Below are 23119 nucleotides of genomic sequence, written 5' to 3'. Positions count from 1 at the left end.
CGATTGCTTTTCAGAGGGCTTGCCAGGCGAGTTACCATCCGCTCGTCCTACTATTGATCTGATACCTAGAAGCACACCACCGAACCGGCCACCTTACCGTGTGAGCCGAGCACAGAATGAAGAGATTACGAACCAAGTGAAAGACCTCTTGGAAAAGGGTCTAGTCGAGCCTAGTACTTCATCGTATTGCTCTCCAGTGTTGTTGGTTTTGAATATGACGGATCTTGGAGAATGTGCATCGATTATAGAGCTCTCAACAAAATCACCATCAAGAACAGATTTCCGATTCCTAGGATTGATGATATACTTGACAAATTACAGGGATTCTCGTGTTTTAGCAAGATCGATTTGAAGAGTGGATATCTTCATATCCGAGTCGCGTCGGGAGACGTCTACAAGACAACATTTCGGACGACTTTTGGATTATTTGAGTTTTTGGTGATGCCTTTTGGCTTAACGAATGCTCCTGCGACATTTAGCCCGATGATGGACATGATTTTTTGAGAGTACATGCTATTTTTGACACTTTCTTTGACGATATCAATGTTTTCCCCAAGAATGAGGCATAACATAGAGATCATTTGCTTCAGGTCTTTTAGGCATTACAAGATCACAAGTTAGTGATTAATGCAAAGAAAAGTGATTTTTTCCTACCAGAGATACACTTTTTGGGACACATTGTGTCAGCAACAGCAGGAGTGCAAATGGATCCGGCCAAAATAGACATTATCCGTGATTGGCCCGATTTGAAGAATGTCCATGAAGTTAGAAGCTTCTTGGGACTGTGTTCGTACTACAGGCGGTTCATTCGAAAGTTTGCAGAGGTTGCTTCCCCTTTGCATATCTTGACACAGAAAGAAGTCCCTTTCTCGTGGGGACCCACAGAGGTGACTGCCTTTCAGACTTTGAAAGAGAAATTGACTACGGACCAGTTTTGACTCTGTCGGACTTGCAGAAGTCTTTTGAAGTATGTTGTGATGCTTGTGGTCGTAGTCTGGGTGTGGTCTTAATGCAAGAAGGCCATGTCATTGCTTACGAGAGCCGATTGTTCTCAAAGCCGGAAATGACAGCACAAATTTATGAGAAAGAGCTTTTGGCGGTTATCCATGCTCTTACTCAGTGGCGGCATTACCTACTCTGAGCGGATTTTACTGTCTTTACAGACCATCAGAGTTTGCGCTACTTCTTGTCACAGAAGCAGCTATCGAAAAAGTAGATGCGGTGGGCGAACATCTTGTCACAGTTTCACTTCCAGATTGTCCATGTTCAGGGACAAAAGAATGTGGTGGCAGATGCTTTGTCTCGAAAGACGTTGGTTCTGGCTATTTCCGCGATACATCATAGGAGCTTAGAGGTTATGGTCGACCAGTATGCCACAAATAAAGATTCTGCAGACTTTTTCACACGAATGTGGGATGGGGAGAGAGTAGCGGGATATTCCATTCGGGATGGCTACTTGATGAGAAAAACCATGTTGTGCGTTACACAGCCGTTGAGGGAAAAGGTTATGACTGAATGCCACTGTCCACCATTTATGGGTCACCGCGGCATCGCTACCACCATGAAAGGGGTAGAGAGATACTTCTTTTGGCCGAGACTCAAGAAGGATGTGGAAGAGTTTGTGCGCAGTTGCTTGGTATGCCAGAAGGTAAAGTTTGACAGGCATAAAGCACAGGGATTGTTACAACCTTTGCCCGTACCCACCCACCCCTGGGAAAGTATTGCAATGGATTTCATTTTTGATCTCCCGAGAACACAGAGTGGTCACGATGGTATCTGGACCATTATTGACAGATTTAGCAAACAAACTCATTTCATTCCAGTGAAGAAAAGAGTCAAGTCGGATCACTTAGTGAAACTGTTTATGGCCCAGATTTTCAGATTACATGGCATGCCTGAGACGATTGTCTCCGACAGGGATCCCAGATTTACGAGTTTGTTTTGAAAGGCAATTTGGGAGAACATTGGCACGCGGTTGCAGTTCTTGTCATCGTTCCACCCGCAGACTGACGGGCAATCTGAGATTGCCAATTCAATGGTTTTAGATTTATTGAAGGCTTATATCTCGAATTAGAAGACTCAATGGAAAAAGTACCTACCTTTGGTGGAATTTGCCTACAATAACACGATACACTCTTCGACGGGGAAGGCGCCATTTGAGATTGTTGAAGGTGCTGCGAAGGCTCCACCCTTCCTAAGCACGAAAGGTCGCGCGACTTAGACACGGCTTTTGCCAAGGTCTACGAGGCTTTGCAGAAATCTTAAGAACGACAGAAAAAGGCAGCGGATCGCTACCGTCGCGGTTGAAATTGAGGGAGGATGATTGGGTGCTCTTACGTTTTGAGAAGGCAGGCCTGAGAAAGAAGGGAAAGGAGAGGCTTTTTCCAAAGCTTAGTATGCGATACTACGGACCTTTCCAGATCTCTGAAAAGATCAATGATGTCTCCTTGAATTTGCCTGACACTTGGATGATTCACAATGCATTCCATGTGAGTCTCTTGAAACCTTTTAAAGGTGATGTGCCTGATGACGGGGAGCCTGATGAACAACCCGAAGTGGAAGAAAACGAGGAGATCCTTGTTCCTGAACAGATTTTGGCACATAAGGATACGATGAATAAAGGTAAAGTCCGAAGGCAGTTCTTGGTTAAGTTCAAGAACTATCCTGCATTGGATGTGAAGTGGATGGAGGAGGAGGACCTAGCAGATACTCCTTAGATTGTGAAACTTTACCTTGAAGCTTTTGGTTTAGTATAGTCTATTCCAATGGAACCCAAAATTCAGCTTGGCCGGAGATCTGATGCAGTGGGATGCACAAGAGGGGAGTTACTCCGCTCCTTTGTCAACAAATGTCTCTATTCTGATACTAGAGTCACTGATGTCTCTTTGAGCTTCAGGGATACTGAGAGCTAGCAGTATTCTGTTGTATGACTTTATGAAATGGAATTCCTGAATTTGAAACTGATTTGTTCTTGACTTCTTTTCAAGTGCAGGAACTGATAGACGAAATGACTGCAATATTTTGGTCTACTTGATCTTGAATAGACATGGTTGCAATAGGGGTTAGTCACTTGAACATCGATGAGGTCCCGAATGGATCTAGATGCGATTGCTAGCTACATTGCCGATAAATCATGGTCTAAGATCCGAATGAATGTTGAATGTCATGTGAAGTCCTGTGATGTCTAGTGATGTCCTGTGATGTCGTGTGATGTGACTGTCGATTGGTACACGTGCTAGATGTGTGTTCCTAGTATGTAGGTGCTAACAATCAGTGTCTGCTAAGACGGTTTATGGTCTTTGTCTGTTTTACAGACATAATGAGGGCGATTAAATGCTTTGAAGAGGGGGGTATGTCACAAAGTGATGACGTGGCTACTCGCTCTACAGAAACCCTAACCCTAACCCTGACCCTAATTCTGCCCTAACCCTAAATGGTTGCAGGTTGCATTGCTGACGTGGCATGCAGCAGGGAAAACAATCGTAAAATGCGCAGACACGATGACGTGGCACCGTACGGTAGATTCTGAAAAATGCGACGCGTTTCACGCTGGACTGTACGGCAAAATTTTCGCTTTTTGCGTTGGGAAAAAGCTACGCAATTTTTGGGCAGCTTTTGAACTTTGCTCTAAATTTTCAAGCAGGGCTTATGAGACAAATTGCTTTATTTTTAAAAAGATGGCAGCTTTTGGAGCTCTGCTTTTGGCATCCCTTGTAAACAAATAAATAAGTGGTTTGGGCTCCCACTCTGGAGAGCATGTGGACGCAGAGTTTGAGAGTGAGACCCAACTACTCTTGTACTTTGAACTCAGATTAATACAAAAAGAAATACCGAAATGGGTGCCAGTCTTTGGGGCCAATATCTCTAGGCACGGAACTCCGCCGGGCCAGTGTCGCATAAATTGTGAATTGTGAACTGTTTCGAAGTGGTTTTTTTTTGTGCTGTCGTGGTAGATTCTTGAGTTGAGTGTCCAAGTCTGTTACAGAGAGTAAAAGGCTTGAACATTCCAAGCGAGAAATCAATAGCAATACACGAACAGAAACTTCAAAATCGTTGAACTTTAATAGAGAGAGAGAGAGTGTTGACACAGCTCGGCGTAGTTCCGTGCCAGAGGTATTTGTCCCATAGTCTTGCGTTCCTTTTGGTATTTCTTTATGATTAATCATTGTAAAGTACAACAACCGAGGGACCTCTGCTCTCAGACTTTGCGTCCAGATGCTCTTGAGAGTGAGGCCCCAAGGGCTCTTATAAACAATACATGGGATGCCCAAAGTAGAGTCCCAAAAGCAATCAATTCAAAAGCACTTTCACCCAAAAGCTATGGTCCCCAAAAGCTAGTGCTAGAGATTCTCAAAAAGCAGCCAATGTAATTTGCGAAAATCTGTACAGCCTGCCGTGTGGAATCTGCAATGCAACTCACGGGAATTTCGTACGACCCTGCCACGTCAGCATGTCATCATATTTTACGAAAATCCCTTTCAGGGTTCAAGCTTCTGTCTTTTAGGGTTTCGGGCCCCACGATCGGTGCTTCATAAGTTCTTCAAGTTAGTCCGTTCAGTTTCTCTTGTCGAGTGCCAGATGGTCATGCCACGTCATAGAGAGAGAGAGAGAGAGAGAGAGAGAGAGAGAGAGAGAGTCTGAGCTACTATGGGTCTGTGCATCTTTCTTTGTCTTCCATGGCTATTCTTAATAATTGACATTCTCGGAATTTGTAAACCCATGTTACAAAATCTAACATTCTGATGCTAATTTATTTTATTGTTTTGACTTTCATAGCGGAAAAGTACTCACGAAGTCAGTGGGAGGAAAAATTTGGTTACAAGTATGTTCGATTACTTTCTCTCTCTCTCTCTCTCTCTCTCTCTCTCTCTCTCTCTCTCCCCTTCTTCATATATGCATATTATATGTGTGTGTATAGTTGTCTAAGTCTCTTTTTGTTGCATTTACAAATGGGCTAAAGAATAGGTGCATAGATACTTTGTGTAAAATAAATGTATTCATATAGGTATGTATCTTTCATGATTATCTTTCTCTTTATTATGAACGTGTTGAACAACAAGTTATGTTTATGACGCTTGGGGATTAAATATTCTCTTCCTTTCTTTCTCTGCACACACAAATATAAAAGAGTGAAGAGAAAAATGAGATTGCACCATTTCTGCTATTGAGAGAGAGAGAGAGAGAGAGAGAGAGAGAGAGAGAGAGAGACTAATAAATTATATTTAGTGTTTTCGAATAATTTAAAAGTAGGTCATTCCAGAGAATGATGCAATCTCATCCTCTCCCTCCATCTCTCTGTGTATATGTAGATGTTGTATATGTATTGAATAGATGAAATGGTACAATCTCTCTCTCTCTCTCTCTCTCTCTCTCTCTCTCTCTCTCTTCCTCTTCTCACATGTGTCTATATTTCGTTAATATTGAGTGTATTTCAAAGTACCTTTCACAAAGAGCAATAATGGATCTTAAATCGAGGCGAAGCAGATGTCGAGGTCAAGCTCCATGGAGGTAACAAATTACTCTCTCACTTGTAACTTTATATTTTAAAAAACACCACTGTGCACATCAAATCGATGTAATGAACTTAAATAAGAAAAAAATAATACTTCAATCTATATCGAATTTGACCATGTTTTTTGTTACAGAGTAGTACGAGTAAAGTCCAAATAACAAAAATGAAAAGATAATTTTACAAAAGAATTTTCATTGAGGACGTGTATATTGATAGAGATGAGCTTCTGAAACTATACGTACGACAAAAACAAGAGAATATGAGTGTTCCTTTGGAGGATATTCAAATTGGTTTTAATGAAGTTTTAAGTACGTTGTATAAAATTTCAAGAACGCAATGACTTAATTAACGTGAATGAGGGTTCTCTTTATGATAAATATAAGAGGATACTAGGCTAGATCTGACAAAGTGCAAAGGCTATACACTTTGACGAATTCTCGCCTAGTTTTTTTAAAGAAAGAATAACCTTATTAAAGTCGTTATATTCTAATTATAAAGGAAAAAACATATTTGTGTGTAGAAAGTAACTATCAAAGATAGCTATTTCAAAGATCCATATTACAACTTCAAGAGTTTCAATTGTGTTTACCAAGATAAGATCGCAAGCGTTGGTATACAAGTTTTCATGTTTGCAAAGCGTCACGTTGATGTCATATACCTCTTAGAAATTTCAACAAGTCATGATTCACCAGGGATTATATATAGATTTTGGAATGGTGGATCTTTAAAAAGATGACTTTACTTGATGACAACAGATGGGAATAGGACAATGCCTAGAAACTTTGTTGATATCCCAATAGAGATTGACACATTAGAAATGGTGAAACGCTATGGCATTAAACTTGTTTACTCAATATACTTCTTGCACTGTACTGGGACTTTATATAATAACATTCGTAGCGAAAATGTTGTTCTCTACTTTGATCACACATTTGATGATGTTTACTTGGAAATTATCGGGCTCAGTCAAAGTGCACGCATATCAACTCTAAAGATATTCAAACCGATACCAACTTACACCTACAATTAATTTCAATGCAATATATATTATTGGTTTGAATGTCTTTATAGTCGACATGTGTGCACTTTGACCGAGTCCAAATTTTTTGAAGTAAACATCATCAGATCTTTGCTCGAAGTAGAGAACAACATTATCGCTACAAATGTTATTATGTAAAGTCATATTACAGTACAAGAAGTGTATTGCGTCAAGCAACGAGTAAAGAAGTTCAATGTTATGGCATTTCACCATTTCTAATGTATCAACCTCTGTTGGGATATCAACAAAGTTTCTTGGCATTGGTCTATTCCCATTTGTTGTCGCTAAGTAAAGCCATCTCTCTAAGCATTCACCATTCCAAAATCTGTACATGATCCCTGGTGAATCAGTGCTTTTTGAAATTTCTTAGGGGTATATGACACTAGCGTGACGCATTAGGAAATTTCGGAGGTCATTTGGAGGGCCTTCTAAGAAAATGTATTTTTTGCACTCTCTCTCTAGAAAAAATGGCAAATAAAAGAGCTGGGTCTTTCATAGTAAAACTTCAAAAAGTGTACTTTAAGTAGATTCCTTACTCTTCTGAACATTCGTTCGTAGTGATTGAGGGATAATCCTCTTTTCAGTTGCATTGAATGAACCTCGTCAATATGGAGGGAATGAGGCTAACATGGAGGGACGAATCTGCAGCCGCTATTCACTTTCCATTAAACCTGCACATTTGGCTAATGGCGCACTCCTCAAATGGCACAAATGTTACCCAGAAACGAGCCAAATATCACTTTCACATTGATTTGGACAATGAGTACCAACCATTGATTAAGCGCAGTAAAACAAACACACATATATCTCCCGCTTCCATAGACACGCTCAGAGCTCAAGGAGCTAAACACATAGATATCTGGACGAGAGGCTCTCTCTACCCTAAGAATCCAATAACTAATGCGTCTCCACCGTTTGTCAATCCTACAAGCTTATTGACCTTTGCTGGTGATGGAGAAAAGGGCCTACTGGGTTATTGTAAATCACTTACAAGAGAAGCTGAAACTTACAAGAGCATTCTCCAATCTCAACAATGTGAGATTGTTCGCCTTTCACATTTACATTCTACAGATCAGGTTACCATTTTGCAACATAAAACAGAGGTACAAGAACTGAAAGGAAAGGTGCAAAGTTGTCAAATGAAGGACACCATCTTGGGTGGTCGTATCCGAAAGAAGAAATTGCGCAATCTTGAAACATTGCAGGTTGCATCAGGAGGTCTCAAGAAAAGAATCCGAGCATTAAGGTGATGCTTCTTGGTTGGCTACATTGTCTTAGTTAAGTAATCTTTTTGTTTTTTCTTGTTATGCATTGTTTTCATGTGCCTAAATAGTGTTAGTGAAGCAAATTTTCTGTTATTTACTTATGCATTGTCTTCATGTAGAGATTCAATCTATCCTGATAAGGAAAACATTGACCCCAAAGCCAATATAGGAAAGAGATTGAAGCCACTTATAAGTAGAAGTCTGGCAGCAGATATAGTACATGACAAGAAGTTTAAGGTTCTACAAAGAAATGTAGTGGACCACTTTATTTCAGAGAACTCAGTGCCTGCAAAAGAGATACAACGCACACTTGATTCACTTGGTGTAAGCAAAAGAGGATATTCGGCTATCCAAAAGTCTATCTCATCCATCTTTGTTAGGAAGGGTATAAAATCCAAACTTCTACCATCAGCCTCAAGTGTTTGGAAAGAGAGGCTTCAGCTTAACGAGGCACAGGGAGACTATCTTGGACAGCCCTTTCATATTAAAGCAACTTACAGTGGCCATGGAGCGAACATGGCATATGATGAGTTCAACAATATTTTTATGGACCTGCGGATACTACAGAAGAGAATGGTGGAGTTTTACAACATCACATTTGAAGAGTCACGTGGGCTATTACATTTTGTGTTAAAACTGGATGAGTGTGAGCTTGTTAAAGAGAAAAAGCTAGAGCGTGTTACTATTACTTTAATGAATAGAGCCCTCTCAAAGTGTCCCAGTGATGATCCTTTATATTTTAGTGTTCAATCAGAATCTAACATATGGTGGCTTGGTGCGTTTGAGGTAAGCGATATTCTCAAGTAAGCTCAAATGTTCATATCTACTTAAGTCTCATTTATTTTGTGTTGCAGGTAAAGAAAGAAGATCATGAGATTCTATATTGAGTGCTCCATCGAACTAATATTCCGGAGGTGATTGATCGACAGACTAACCAGGGAGAGGTACTACGTCTAGATGGAAGGGGAGACTTTCAAGTTCAGTGGCATCTTGCAGGTGACCTTAAAACATTAAAGTGCATGTATAATTGTGGAATGGGTGTAATGGCAAAGTCACCGTGTTTGTTCTGCATGGAGCCTGCAAAGGTCATGGACCCAAAGTGGTGGAGAAAAGCTCCAACACGTCACATTGAAGATCCTGCTTTTCGACCAGTTTTGAAAATACCACTTGTGAATGTCCACATTTGTACAATGCATGTCCTTTGTAGAATTGTTGAGAAATTGGTCTACTTATACATCGGGTTTGCTTGGAAGATTAAGAACTCCGCAGAACGACAAGTAGCCCTGCAGTGCTTAGAAATGGTACTGTCGGATATGGGGCTTCATGGTGGCAATGTGAAAATCCAGCGGGATGAAAAGAGATCAACTGCTGAGAAGGATGTCCCATGCAAACCATCCATCGGTGGGGTGAAGGCACGGAGGTTTTTATCTAAGCCCCAAGGTACAAGAGATCCAAAGCTAACAAAACATGGAAAAATATATAACACATCTTATGTTAGCAAGGTAGAGTATCAGAGCTGGAAAAAGCTACATATTGCAGTCAAAGACCACGAACCAACTACTCGTAACGCGAAGGCTGAGGTTTGGCGATCAATAGACATCCTATTTTTGATGTGCGACAAAGATGACTGGTCACAAGGTGATATGAACAAGTTCAAGAAAAATCTCAACCTTCTTAAAAAATCATTCAAGACAGCATGGACAGACACCCAGATTACTCACTACATGGTATTATAATGTATTTCTTTCTCTCTTATGTGCAAATATGTGACTGTAAAACATTCTAACTAATCTGTTTTCATATCCAGCACATCATCTTCAATCATTTGCCATATTTTATACAGAAGTATGGGAACCCGGCAATATGGAATACCCAAGGGATAGAAAAGTCTCATTACATGGCGAGAAATGCTTATTTCAGGCACATACGACATGGTGGCTCTCGAATCAAGGCTAACAGTTTGAGAGAACTATTTGAATGGTTCTATCGTAGAATCATTCATCGAATGCAGGCAAAAGAAGTCTTGGCAAATTCAGCAACAGCACAAGCCATCAGACATTTACAACAACAAAAAGCTAAAAGATCAATGGCATACAACAACTCCGGAGCTCGTGAAAGTCAACGAAGGTGGAGAGAGACAATGGTGTATGTGAATCACAAGTGGAGAAAGATACTCTGAGTGGATGACATTGTACAAAATTTATGTAATACATGATCTTATACAATTGCTACTTGAAGTGTATCAAGATTTTGCAGGTTCAATTTTGTTTTTTGGCACGTCACCCTTGTAACGAATCATGAGATGTTTGCCATACTCTAAAAGTTCATCTGGGTTTTGTCTACCAAGAGCTAGTGCCATTGCTGTGTAGGTGTAGTAATACGCTGCCCGACTACCTGTATAGCCTGTGCAGTAACCAAAACAATCTCTAGCAAACACTTTGTCCACAAGAATGACTTTATCTGCACTTTTGGGCAGCACCGGTCCACCCAGGAAGCGTGATAGTGTCTTGAATGTGTAAGTTGCTATTGAACCCTCTTGTGACATGGAATTGTGAAAAACTACTATCGGCGACTCGCAAAGCTTTGAAAGGTACTGTGCTAGGGCCACATCCCTTCCTCGATACTCTCTTGTCCGGCGTCGAAGGAAGTCATCCTTGTCAGCAATCCAAGACTGCACATACAATGTCAGAAATGACAGAGAGAGAGAGAGAGAGAGAGAGAGAGAGAGAGAGAGAGAGAGAGAGAGAGAGAGAGAGAGAGTTACCATGAAGCTCTCATCCTGCAGAAAGAGGTTTTCTTGCCACAGGTCTACAGATGTAGTTGACCCCTGATCTGAATGGTTAAACCAATCCTCCACTTCTTTGTTACTTTTCGATGGTCTTAGGCTTTGTCTTATTGCTTGGAAGGTGGCTTCATCAGGTAGTGTCTCCTTGTATTTTTTAGCTTTCTCAAAGCATCTTCGAAGGCATTCCATTGGATTGCTGGATGTTTCCATTGCTTCATCATCACTACTATCCTCTGAAACAAATCCACTCCTCTCCTCTTGGACTCTGGAAATAATAGCCAGGGAGAAATCCTCCCTTAAATAAAACACACTTTGCACATCATGTAAGAAGATATAGGTCCTGTCTCCAATCCTGAAGTCAGGCACATCAGGCAACAACATCTGAGCATGCTTCTCAGTGAAGTTACTGACATCCAATGGAAGTTTGATTTCTGTGGTTTTCACAGAGAGCATCTTACTTCTTTGTACTTCAATTGCCTCAACCTCAAGGTCGACTGTGTCTTCAACCTCCTCGATTTCTTGCATATGAGTTGTCTCCTCGCATTCCTCATCTGGTGCTGCATCCTGCTCCTCTAACACCTCATCAGGATTCTGCATGAGGAATCCAAATAGGCTGTTCAGGTAAATCATAAAGCCAAAGGCTTCCTGAATGAGTTTGCATTCTTTTTGATGCAAAGGGCAGGCTGAATGTCGGCAAGAGGGTGGTAATTCCCTATACTTCTTCACTCCCTGTCCCTTTCCACCACAGTCATTTAAATGCACAAGAGTCATAGTAGGCAGAACAACCCTTCCTACTTGCACCATCACTTCAAACTTATCTCTGTAGGACTGCAAGAAATTACTGTGCTGAGCTAACAGGTCTTCAATGTCAAACTTTGGATTAAACATAGAATGAACTAGATCATACTTGTCCCCAGCACCACAAGATGCTGCAAAATCAAACAGCCTCTCATCAGTTGCAGCTGGGTCTTCCAGAGAAGACACATCCTCTTTGTCTTTACATTTAGTTGCACAGGGACTTCCTTCTAGCACATCTGTATCATCTGAGAAGTCTATATTCCTCTTTCTTGTATTTCTCTTCAGAAGTACTGTAGAGGGCACCACAGCCTTGTAGGGTGAGGGATCCTCTTGCCCTGGTGACCTCTCTGATTGATCTTCACCAATTGACTTTTCTTCAGATATGTCCTGACAAAAGTCAACAGTTCTTTTGGCAGATACATTAAGCAACTGAGCCTGCAAGGGTTGAAATCCTGGCACAAGCTCTGGATCAGGTTTCAGCCTCTTCTGCCTACTAGACCTTAATCCTATTCATCAGGAAACATGACAAGTCAAAACCATCAGGAAACATGACAACTCTGTCAAAACCAAACCATCATGATCTCTCTCTATCTCTCTCTCTCTCTCTCTCTCTCTCTTGATAGATATAAATATAAATATAAATATAAATATAAATATAAATTAATAAATAAATAAATAAATAAATAAATATATCTCTGTCTCTCACCAAAGCACAAACAAAAACACACCTAGTCTCTCTCTCTCTCTCTCTCTCTCTCTCTCTCTCTCTCTCTCTCCCAAAGAACACTAAAAAAATACACACAGCCTCTCTCTCTCTCTCTCTCTCTCTTTGTATTTTTCTATTTGACTAAAGGCGCGCAAGGAAGGAAAAGTGCGTTTTGCAACTCTCTCCACGCGCCTTAAGTACAACTGAGAGAGTCATAACAATACTATAGGCGCGCGGAGAGAGCTGGAGCCAATATTTGGTTGGCTATGCGCGCCGTTAGTAACGTGTACAGAGAGGGTAGGGAAAGAGACAATGTATATATATCTCTGTGTGTGTCTGTGTGTATGTGTGTCTGTGTCTCTGTCTATGGAAGTATGGGTATTGAGGTGTGTGTGTTGAACAACAGTCTAGGTTTTTCTTTGTTTACACACACACACACACACACACACACACACACACACACACACACACACAATTTGTATCAACTGTTGGAAATACAGAGAGAAAGAGTGAGAGATCACCTTTTGTTGGTGGGGTTTGCAGGAACTCCAAGGGAGGTGTCTCCTGCATTGCTTTTCTGTGTGTCAAACTGACTCTGTCTCTCTCCCTCCCTCTCTCTCTCTCTCTCTCTCTCTCTCTCTGAGAGTAAGGACTCCCTCTCTCTATCTCTCTCTCAATCTGTGTCTCTCCCTCTCTCTATCTCTCTCACAATCTGATCTCTCTTTCTCTCTCTTTGTCTCTCTAAGACTCTCTATCTCTCTCTCTCTCTATCATTCTCTCTCTTTCTCTGGCTCTCTCTCTCTCTATTGTTCTCTCTCTTTCTCTCTCTCAAAATCACACTTATAACGGATACACACGGCGGCGCCCCACGTGTCACTATAAATTATAGTATATTTGCATGCTGTCACACGTGTGGTCATTATTGAGATCGTATACTTTTGTACGTCATATAAAGAGGTCAAGAGAGAGAAAAACCACACCTCGTGAAAGAGAGAGAGAGAGAGAGAGAGAGAGAGAGAGTGCAAGAGCCGTCGTCTGCGTCTCCGACAGCAAGCCGACCCATCGACATAACGAAGGTTTGCCTCTCCCTCTGCCTTTGCCTCTATCTCTCTATCTCTGTTTCTGTCACAGTACCAAGCACAGTCTTAGCAAACAACCCACACAAACAGTCTCACACACATACACACACACACACATACAGACACACACATACACACCCACACACACACACTCACAAACACACACACACACACCCACACACACACACACACACACTCACAAACACACTCACAAACACAGACACACATCTTTAAAATACAAACACACACACACACACACACACACATACTCTCTCTCTCTCTCTCTCTCTCTCTCTCTCTCTCTCTCTCTACCAAAGGCGCGCGTAGAGAGGCATACCCGTAGTGCATGTCTCTATGCGCGCCGTTAGTACTGTGCATTGACCAGAGAGAGAGAGAGAGAGAGAGAGAGAGAGAGAGAGAGAGAGAGAGAGAGAGAGAGAGAGTCATAGAAAGAGAGAAGGGGATTGAGACTCTTCTTTTGGTGTACAGTGAGATGGCTAGAACAAAAGCCACTGCAAGGAAGGCAGGCAAGGGACCAGGATTAGCATCTAAAGCAAGTAGCAGATCTGCAACCCCAAAGAAAAGACCTGAAACCAAATAAAATTCTGAAAGGGCTAAGGATGAAGAAACTGCAAACCTGCATGGGACTTTTCAGAGAAATCAGAAAGGCATAGAAATGTGTAGATTTATGCATACCAAAGCTGCCCTTCCAGAGGATGGTGAGGTCCATATGTGATGAAGCTACCTGGGGCACCAAAAGGTGGAAGGTGGTGGCATTAATGGCTCTACAGGAAGCAGCAGAGGACTTCCTACTGGAGTACTTCAGTGACATGACCATTGTTGCAGCCCATGCCCACAGGGTTACTATAATGGACAAAGATAGTGAGACACTGAAAAGAATAAGGTGGAGGTATGACAAACTGCTGGTCCCCAATGTCTGCAAGGATAAGAAAATGAGGGAAATTTTGTTATACCCCCCGGAGCTAGTGCCACAACTCACAGTTGTAGATGTCACACATGATGTGAATACAAGGGCAAGGGCAGAGACTATTGCTCGCCAAACAGAGGACATGAGGGAAGCAGAGCTTAAGGAGAAAGCAAAAGTAGCAGTGGAGTCCCAGAGGCAAACAGAGTGCAATGTGACCCTGTCTATAGAGGCAAGCAATCAAGAAACTCTACTTTCAATGAAGAACGGTTTGCTTGCAGAGATACCATTTGTAGATGGAGCCAGAAAGCTAGCTCTGGAAAAAGTGGACATTAATTTATTGCAGAATCAAGATGCTCAGATTTCAGACACAATTATCTATGCTTGTCTTAAGTAAGTGTTACTATCTTGCTAGCTTTGAAAACTCAGATAATAGGTTTGCTAACTCAGGTAGAGTCTCTGCAGCCTGATCAAAAGTCAACTCCCACTGCACACTCACACAGAGGTGTTTCTCCTTGATCCACAAATGTCAATAATTATTAGACAAAAGAACAGTCCATCTGGGACCTTTGAGAGTTGGTTTCTCCACTGTGCTATGCTGGAAGTTACTGTGATCATCTTTCCATATGAGAACAACCATCACTGGAGTCTCATATGCCTTGATGTTGACTAACCAGCAGTGTGGGTGTTCAATTCAATAAAAGGAACCCACCCTGAAATTAGGCTGTAAGTGTTTTGTATCAGAAAATGTTTCTTATAGATATCCATGTAAATTTGAAGGCTCATGCTAACATCTTGACATTGCTTTGTGCAGTTGTATAAAGAGGTTGTTGCTTGCCTATGGCAAGCTATGTGGAAGGTATGAACTATACAAGGCCCCAATCAAAGAAGTACCTGTCCCAAATCAAACCGATGGGAATTCTTGCGGCTGGAGATGTCTTCTCCATGCAGAATATGTCCTGCAAAGCTACTTTGCATTAAAACCTTTCATGACTAAGGTACCCATTTGGCAATGCATTCAGTTAGTTTTGGTTTAGTCTATAAAAGAATTCTCACCATGTGGTCTTTCAATTTTGCAGAGTGCTTTAAAAAACTACACATATGATTATTTGCAAAGATACCGGGTAAGTTTAATACAACACCTGCTTACTATGTCTAGCCCTAGAGAGCTTGAAGATAGCGGCTTGGATGAGCGCACTATTGATCTTACAAAACATGACGTGCCACCACGACAAACCCTTACATCCGATACAGTGGAATCACAACGGGCCGAGGGGGTCATATCAGCAGAAGATGAAAGAGCCGAGGATGAGGAAAGGTCAAATGAGCATATGGAAGGTGCTAAGGTACAACCGGAGGAGACAATGAAAGAGCCAAGTCAGCCAGTGGAGGAGCCAAAAGAGCCTATGGCTGAAACCCAAGATGAGGAAAGCAGGCCTATAGATGAGCAAAAGGATATGGATGAGGAAAGCAGGCCTAGGGATGAGCAAAATGATATGGATCAGGCAAGGATGTATGAGGCAAGCCGATCAACCGAGGGAGACGTAAAGACCTTGGAAGAAACCTTGAATGAGGCAGAAAGAGCCATGGGGGAGACCCCTGATGAAGATGTGAATGATGACTATGAAGATAAAGCGGAGGAGAGCAACAACGACATGAACACTACAGAGACCCAATATGGACCCTTGCTACCTGTAGATACGGTTGTTCCGGTAATGTCTATTCAAGTATGGCAAAATATGTTCAGCTTCTAACTACTTATATGTACTTGTCAACTTTTACAGAGGTTGATTATCTTGGACGTCAATGGATTGCTGCTGATGCGGGTGCCTCTCGGTGACAGAGGACCCTTTGAGGATTTGCAAACGTTTCGGATGGGAACTTGTCGAGTCGTGGTTCGTCCAGGAACCAAGGAATTTATTCAGTTTCTTCTTCCGCGCTTCAGAGTTGCCATATGGTCTTCAATGCAAAGGCAAAACTTGTCGCCACTAGTTGCAATAGTTTGCAGTGTATGCCAAGCTCACACGTCAGATTTTGCCTTTTTGTATGATCAAAGAAAATGCGTTATCGTTGAGGGCCACTACCACCCTAAAAAACCAGGCTTACCTCTTTTGTACAAACCGTTTAGCCAAATCGGTGTACCCTTTGATGCAACTAATACACTACTAATTGATGATACTCCTGAAAAGGGAGAACTAAATCTGCCGGAAACAACTATCTCACCACCTTCTTTTGAGGGGCATTCCTTCGATTTTTACCTTGAAGACATTCTGATTCCATACTTACAAAAATTGTATCTCAGTCCATTGTTCACGGACGAGTTTGTACTTTCTAATGAATTAAGATGATTCTTCTATCATGTCTTTGTCTTGTCTAACATATATATATATATATATATATATATATATATATATATATATATATATATATATATATATATATATATTATATATATATATATATATATATATATATATATATATATAGATAGATAGAGAGAGAGAGAGAGAGAGATTTGACGTGGTAAAGAAATGTATTTCAAGCACACTTTTTCACAGGGCACAATTGAAAAATGAGATCAATAAACTTCATGTTTTGAAAGTCATTTGTATACACTTGGGTTCACAAGAATATCTGTTACATTGACACTACTTCAACCCGACCATCCAACTCTTTGCACAAAATATCTTTTTCCCTTCGCCGCATCACCTTACGGCCAGCTAGGAAAAAGGAAAAATCTGATAGGTCCTTGTCCATTGACTCTTCAATGATGTCATTTCGCAAATGCTGAAGACTGCATAGCTCCCTTATTGTAACCACCAATAGTAGGCCATGCTCTTTATCAATCACTTCCACATCCACAGTAGGATTATCTTCCAAACCTGCAGAAACCTGGTCCATAGGAATGTACTTACCGTTTAGCATTTGTGATCGCATATACCAAAATGAGAGTAACAGTGATTGGCTCGCAATCATGTACTTGACAACTAGAGTATCAAGCGCGACCTCGCACCGTAAACCAATCTCTTGCTTTGCATACCATCCTTTGTCAAGAAGTTTGTCACAGGATGACTGTTGAAATGACTTGCACATGAACATAGTTTTTGTAACTCGGATGTTGTAGCTATGAAACAGCTCTATGAAGAGTGCAACATGACAAAAGTTTGCAATTCTAACCAGTTTGGTAGGAATAGAGCTACGTAGAGACCTTTGTATATCCTTGTAGAGCTTACTTCGCATTGCCTCCACCATTGTTTCTTCGGGAACTGACCAGTCCACAGTGTTCCAATCGGTTGGTAGAGGCACTTTCACCAACATGCCATTCTTATTCCCTGAGCTGAGTTGGTAAAAGTGGTCATAAAAAAAGATTCCCTCATCAGCCAGGCTTTTGCTGCTCCTCTCTGAGTACTGTAGAGAACCAATGTGGGCATGAACAACATGGAAGAGGCCTATTATGCACTCCACAGGTTCCCATTGCTCATAAGAAGAGGGATAAACATCTGCAATATATATAAGAAGAGTTAAACTAAGAGTATCAATAAGTACAAATGACAAATCTAATGTAATTGAGCTGTGAAGAATGGAGACATTACTCATAACAAGCGGGAGAAACATGCAAAATATATAAGAAAAGTTATAATGAGAGTATCAGTAAGTTCACATGTCAAGAGTACTTACAATTGCAACGTGGTTGATGTATATCTGATACATTTCCACCGTTTGCTATCACCTCTGGATGGGTAAACACATGCTGAACAAGAACTTCCTTTACAGATCTTTTGCCGATTTCAACTTTGAAATCCAACACCCTGGCCTTCCATGCTGAGCGGTAAACGTTGATACCACTAGACCTCTTGGGTCTTCTTGGTTGCATGAGGACCCATGAACCTTTGTTTATCCTTTGTCCAACCCATTGGTTCTCTGCACTTATTGAAGCTGGTATTGTAATTGAGGATATGCTACTACTTGGCCTTCTAGGCAAAGTGCAGTTGTTGGTTGTTGGTGTGAGAGACAGTAAACACATGGAGGCTCTTGGGCGAGAAGACGTGGACGCCATAACTCTCAGAGAAAAGCTTTAGTGGAGGGAGATTCACTTTGAAAGCATTCTAATGGAGGGAAAGTGTTTTAGAATTCCAATATCTTGTGCGGGCTTAATGGTCACCCTCCAGTACGTTAATGACCATAAGAGAATATCAGAAGTGGGACCACATGCAAGCACCTAAAAGCTCGGTAAAAGGAAGGAAATTACTATGCTACAATCCTAGTTTCGTGAAATTTTTATGCTATTTTCCTATTTTTTGAGTCTTTCCACGTACTTTCCTACGTAACGTAGCCTTCATGCTCATTGGACGCGCTCTATTTTTCTCTCTCTTCATATGGCCCTCCAAATGACCTCTGAAATTTCCTAATGCTTTGCAAACATGGAGATTTGTATAGCTACGCTTGCGATTTTATCTTGGTAGGCTCGATTGAAACTCTTGAAGTTGTAATATGGATCTTTGAAATAGCTATCTTAGCCAGTGTGCATTGGATGTTTGACACTTTGACCTTGATGGTTACTTTATACACATGGATATAGTCCCCTAAACCAATACATGGTGTCAAAAGTAACTTTATCTATAAAGGGTTCAAAAGTTTAATCATTGGAGCATCTCTTGATATATATGTTACATTGAGCTTTACTTTTGCTGATGCTTTTTTTTTTAATAATTAAAATATAACGACTCCAATAAGGTTATTCTTTTCGAAAGAAAACTAAGCGAGAATTCGTCAAAGTATATAGCCTTTGCACTTTATCGGATTTTGTTTAGTATTCTTTTACATTCGTCATAAAGAGCACCCTCATTCACTTTAATCGGGTCATTGCGTTCTTGGAATATTGGTCAACGTATTGAAAGCTTCATTAAAACCTTTTTGGATGTTCCCCAAAAGAACACATTAATGTTCTCTTGTTTTTCAAAAGCTCGTTTTTGTTATATACAGAAGGTCCTCAGTGATTCCATTTTTGTGGTTTAGACTTTACCGGTACTACTCTGTAATAATAAGCATAGTCAAATTCCGTATGGATTGGAGTATTGTTTTTTGTCTATTTAAGTTCATTACATGGATTTAATGTTCACAGTCGTGTTTTTTAAAAAATAAAGTTTTAAGTGAAAGAGTAATTTATTACCTCCATCGAGCCGACAGCGCTTTGCCTCGATTTTAGATCCGATAATTCTCCTTGTGGAAGACACTTTGAGATACAATCAATATTAGGGAAATATAAACACGCATGAGAGAGAGAGAGAGAGAGAGAGAGAGAGAGAGAGAGATGCGTATAAAGAACCGAGGGAGAGAATGAGATTGCATCATTTTTGCTTTTGAGTACATAGACATATCTACATATACACAGAGAGATGGAGGGAGAGGATGAGATTGCATCGTTATTTTCTATTGAGCATGTACAAAAAAGTACATGTACATGTATTTGTAAACACGAGAGAGAGAGAGAGAGAGAGAGAGAGAGAGAGAGAGAGCAATAAAGTATATTTGGTGTTTCTAAATAATTTAAAAGTAGACTATTCTCTTTACTCTTTTATATTTGTGTATGTAAAGAAAGAAAGGGAGAGTATTGCGGAGACAAAGATTAAAATGGATGCCTTTTAAAACTGCGTTTTCAATTATATTTTGTGCCTCGGGCATTTCATGCATCAATTCTTTACTACGCGTATGCGCGTGTGCGCGCGCACACACACACACACACACACACACACACACACACACACACAAAGAGAGAGAGAGAGAGAGAGAGAGAGAGAGAGAGAATTATGGAGACAAAGATTGAAATAAATTACTACGAAAGCTCTTTTTTTATTTCATTTTGTTTTTTTACTCGTACAATACATATTTCATACATCAATTCTTTACTGTGCATTGAGAGAGAGAGAGAGAGAGAGAGAGAGAGAGAGAGAGAGAGAGAGCGAGCTACACTATTCATATAGAAATTAGTTAAATATTTAACTATCAAACTCTAAAACTATGTAAATATTCAATAAAATATTGAATATTCTACTTTAGCCACATCTAGAATCCATAATATATACAATAGATTTAATCGCCAAGCGTCATAAGTCATTCAACGTAAACTTGCTCTTCAACATGTTCATAATGAATTCCATTTCAAATTCAGAGAAAGACACACATATCTATATGAATACATTTATTTTACACAGTATCTATGTATCTATTCTTTATCCCATTTGTAAATGCAATAGAAAGAGACTTAGACAACTATACACTCATACAATATGCATGTATGAAGAGAGAGAGAGGGAGAAAGAGAGAGAGAGAGAGAGAGAGAGAGAGAGAGAGAGAGAGAGAGAGTGAAAACAAGTAATTGGACATACTTTGTAACTTTTTTTTATTAGATTTAGTTTTGTTTCAATTTCATTTCACCCTTGTATTCTTTTCTGTTTGTCTTGGAATTTTTAAATTATATTTTATTTTGTTTCAATTTCATTCCATTACATTTTATTATTTAATTTTTATTTTATTATTGTTGAATTTCATATCAATCAAATTTTATTTGAATTCTATTTCATTTCAATTCAGTTATAATTCATTTTATTTTATTTGAAATACAATTAATGTCCATTTCATTTCAATTTCAATTTATCTACATCTTGTTTTAATTTCATTAGCATTGTATTTCAATTCCATTTTGAAATAATAAAATAAAATAAATAAAAATTTTAAAAAATAAAAAAGAGAAAAAATAGAAAAAGAGAGAAACCACAAAAAAAGAAAAAAAATATGGAAGAAAATCTTAAAAAGCACAAAAATAATAAAAAAATCACAATAAAATAATTATAATCTAAATAAAACAAAAAAGAAAATTTAATTAAAATAAAAAAAACTACAAATTGATCAAAAATCCATTAAAAGCCAAAAAATTATAATTAAAAAAATCTTTTTTTTTGCATATTACAACCTTTACATTTTTACTGTTAATTATTCTATTCATTTATTTTTCTTTTTGTATTTATTTGTTTGCTTCTTCTTTTGGTTTATTTTGGTTATTAAAAAATCATAAAAAATTATATTTTTTTTGCATTTCTCGATGTCTTTTCTCCTTCAACCGCTCTTTTGTTTGCCACACAGACGTTGTATGCACTCTATTCATGCACATTTACGCCAACTAGGCATGATTAGCGTAGATAGACTTAGAGAGCTAGATTATGCTCAATTTAATCGATCTTGATTAGATTTGATAGATTCTACCAAATCTAATCAAATCTTGATTAGATTTGATAGATTCTATCAAAATTAGCACATGCTTCCATAAGAGTTTACACAATTTAGAGCATTTTCATGTGTTGTCCTTGATTCTAGTCATCTACTATACGTAGATGTATGATTGGACTCTGATTTGGAACATAGGCCAAGATTTGACATTGACTTTGCATAGTGAGTTATATTTTACCTAAATGGTGACTATGCATAGACTTTAAGAGCTTCACGTGCTAGCCATGAGATATTTGGCTTCATATTTATACACAACATCTCTTGTGGATGCTTCTAGCACACCCCATCCAAACACACTACCTGGACAAGCACCATGTGTGATGGAGAGGCGTTATAAGACTCGACACATCACGAGAGGAGCCTCCTACAAAGGTAGAGCAATCATTAGCGTTAGAGGCAGTATATTCATAGTAAGATATATCTTATAAATCAGATCAAAACACCGTAACCTCGTCAAACATAGATAGACACGAGGATACCTGGGTGAGGATATAGAGATTCTTTTAGCCCGTACGGCAAGTATTAGGGTCTATCTTTATACTATGCCATGAAAGTTGGAGATAGCTATCTCTAAATCTAGACCATACACCCTCCTTTCCTTATGTGGCTAAGTGTTAGAGCATGTGTACACCCTACATTTTCATATCAACTTATTGATAGATTGGGAGCTTTATACAAGGCCCAATCTCCATTAGGAGAAATATGGAATTTGCATGGGTCTTGTACGGAATCCTAATTTTTAAGGATTAAGGCTAATGTTGTGTAGGGTTAAGGGGACAAGGGCATTCAAGAAGTTAGTTTTGAGTAGGCTTTTCTAAGCTTTTTTTAGACACATGTAGAATGTGAACCTAAGAGGTCACTTTCTCTTTCTAGATTTTTGAAAGTGAAGGGAGCATAAAGAGTGTGGCCACATTAGCAAAAACGTGGGTCACTAAGAGTCAAAATTTGACTTTTTTTTAAAGAAGTCATTTTTACTTATTTTTGACTTAAAACCCTCCCCAACATATATATATATCGAAAAATCATTTTTGGACCTTTTTTTAAAAATCCACAAGCACTGAAAGTCCACTTTTTTTAAAAAAAATCTCCAAAAAAAAACTTTTGTTCTCTCCTCCTCTCTCTCCCTGTCCCCTTCTCTCCTCTCTCTCTCTCTCTCTCTCTCTCTCTCCTCCCATCTTCCTCCCTCTCCCTTCCCCCCCTCTCTCTTTCATCCTTTGCTTCCTTATGTATAGCTATCATGGACCTCACGGACATCATAAATCGTGTACCTCCACCACCGTGTACTCGGCACAACAAAAGTGTACATATTCGCTTGTCCACGACGTTTGCACCAAATGTCGCACGTGAGGGTGAGAAAATGTCATCCCAGGAACGTTGTACCGTGGTGAGACGAATGTTGATGGTTCTTCAATATCTTGGGAGGAGAGAAGTAGGTTTAATGGGATATTGCAATTGGTTGTGTATGGATGCAGGTGCTTCTTTGCGTTCGTGGATGCACGAAGATCAAGCTCTTGAACTCAAAATAGTGGCATTACAAGAAAGTATTGCCTTATCGAAGAGGAAGGTTGAAACTCTCTATTCAACAATTGCAGGAAAAGGATGCGCACATTATGAAGCTTGTTAATACCATCACATATTTGAAAAAAACACCCCTTGGGACAAGAAAACAATATACTTTTTACTTTTAGTTGTGTTCTTCTTATCATAAACTTTGAAGTCTAAGGTG

The 23119-nt window shown here is 39.7% G+C and overlaps 2 protein-coding genes across 2 annotated transcripts in view; both read left to right on the top strand.

The window, feature by feature from the left end:
* LOC147433883 (uncharacterized) overlaps positions 1–16457 on the top strand; it is a 58952-nt gene extending 42495 nt beyond the window's left edge. The window contains exons 2-6 of the mRNA XM_086489550.1: positions 4777–4822; positions 5438–5508; positions 14924–15107; positions 15189–15821; positions 15894–16457. Coding sequence (XP_086345676.1) covers positions 5459–5508; positions 14924–15107; positions 15189–15821; positions 15894–16457 — 1431 coding nt within the window. The 5' untranslated portion in view covers positions 4777–4822; positions 5438–5458. The remainder of the gene's footprint in view (positions 1–4776; positions 4823–5437; positions 5509–14923; positions 15108–15188; positions 15822–15893) is intronic.
* LOC147433884 (uncharacterized) lies at positions 7664–10272 on the top strand. Its single transcript, XM_086490508.1, has 3 exons — positions 7664–8602; positions 8671–9543; positions 9624–10272. The coding sequence occupies exons 1-2, from the start codon at positions 7871–7873 to the stop codon at positions 8701–8703; spliced, it is 765 nt and encodes a 254-aa protein (XP_086346634.1). The 5' UTR covers positions 7664–7870; the 3' UTR covers positions 8704–9543; positions 9624–10272.
* Positions 16458–23119: the final 6662 nt, after the last annotated feature.

Source organism: Adiantum capillus-veneris, chromosome 19, assembly GCF_014529385.1.
Source record: "Adiantum capillus-veneris isolate H3 chromosome 19, ASM1452938v2, whole genome shotgun sequence".
Classification (NCBI taxonomy): domain Eukaryota; kingdom Viridiplantae; phylum Streptophyta; class Polypodiopsida; order Polypodiales; family Pteridaceae; genus Adiantum; species Adiantum capillus-veneris.
Note: the sequence above shows the minus strand (reverse complement) of the source record. Positions and strands in the feature narration are given on the sequence as shown.

What these genes read in the sequence shown, in the direction of transcription:
- LOC147433884 (XM_086490508.1), top strand. Translation starts at nt 7,871, where the DNA reads ATGTGCCTAAATAGTGTTAGTGAAGCAAATTTTCTGTTATTTACTTAT. An exon ending in GGTGGCTTGGTGCGTTTGAG is followed by an intron (nt 8,603 to 8,670) that starts GTAAGCGATATT and finishes TTTGTGTTGCAG; the next exon opens with GTAAAGAAAGAAGATCATGA.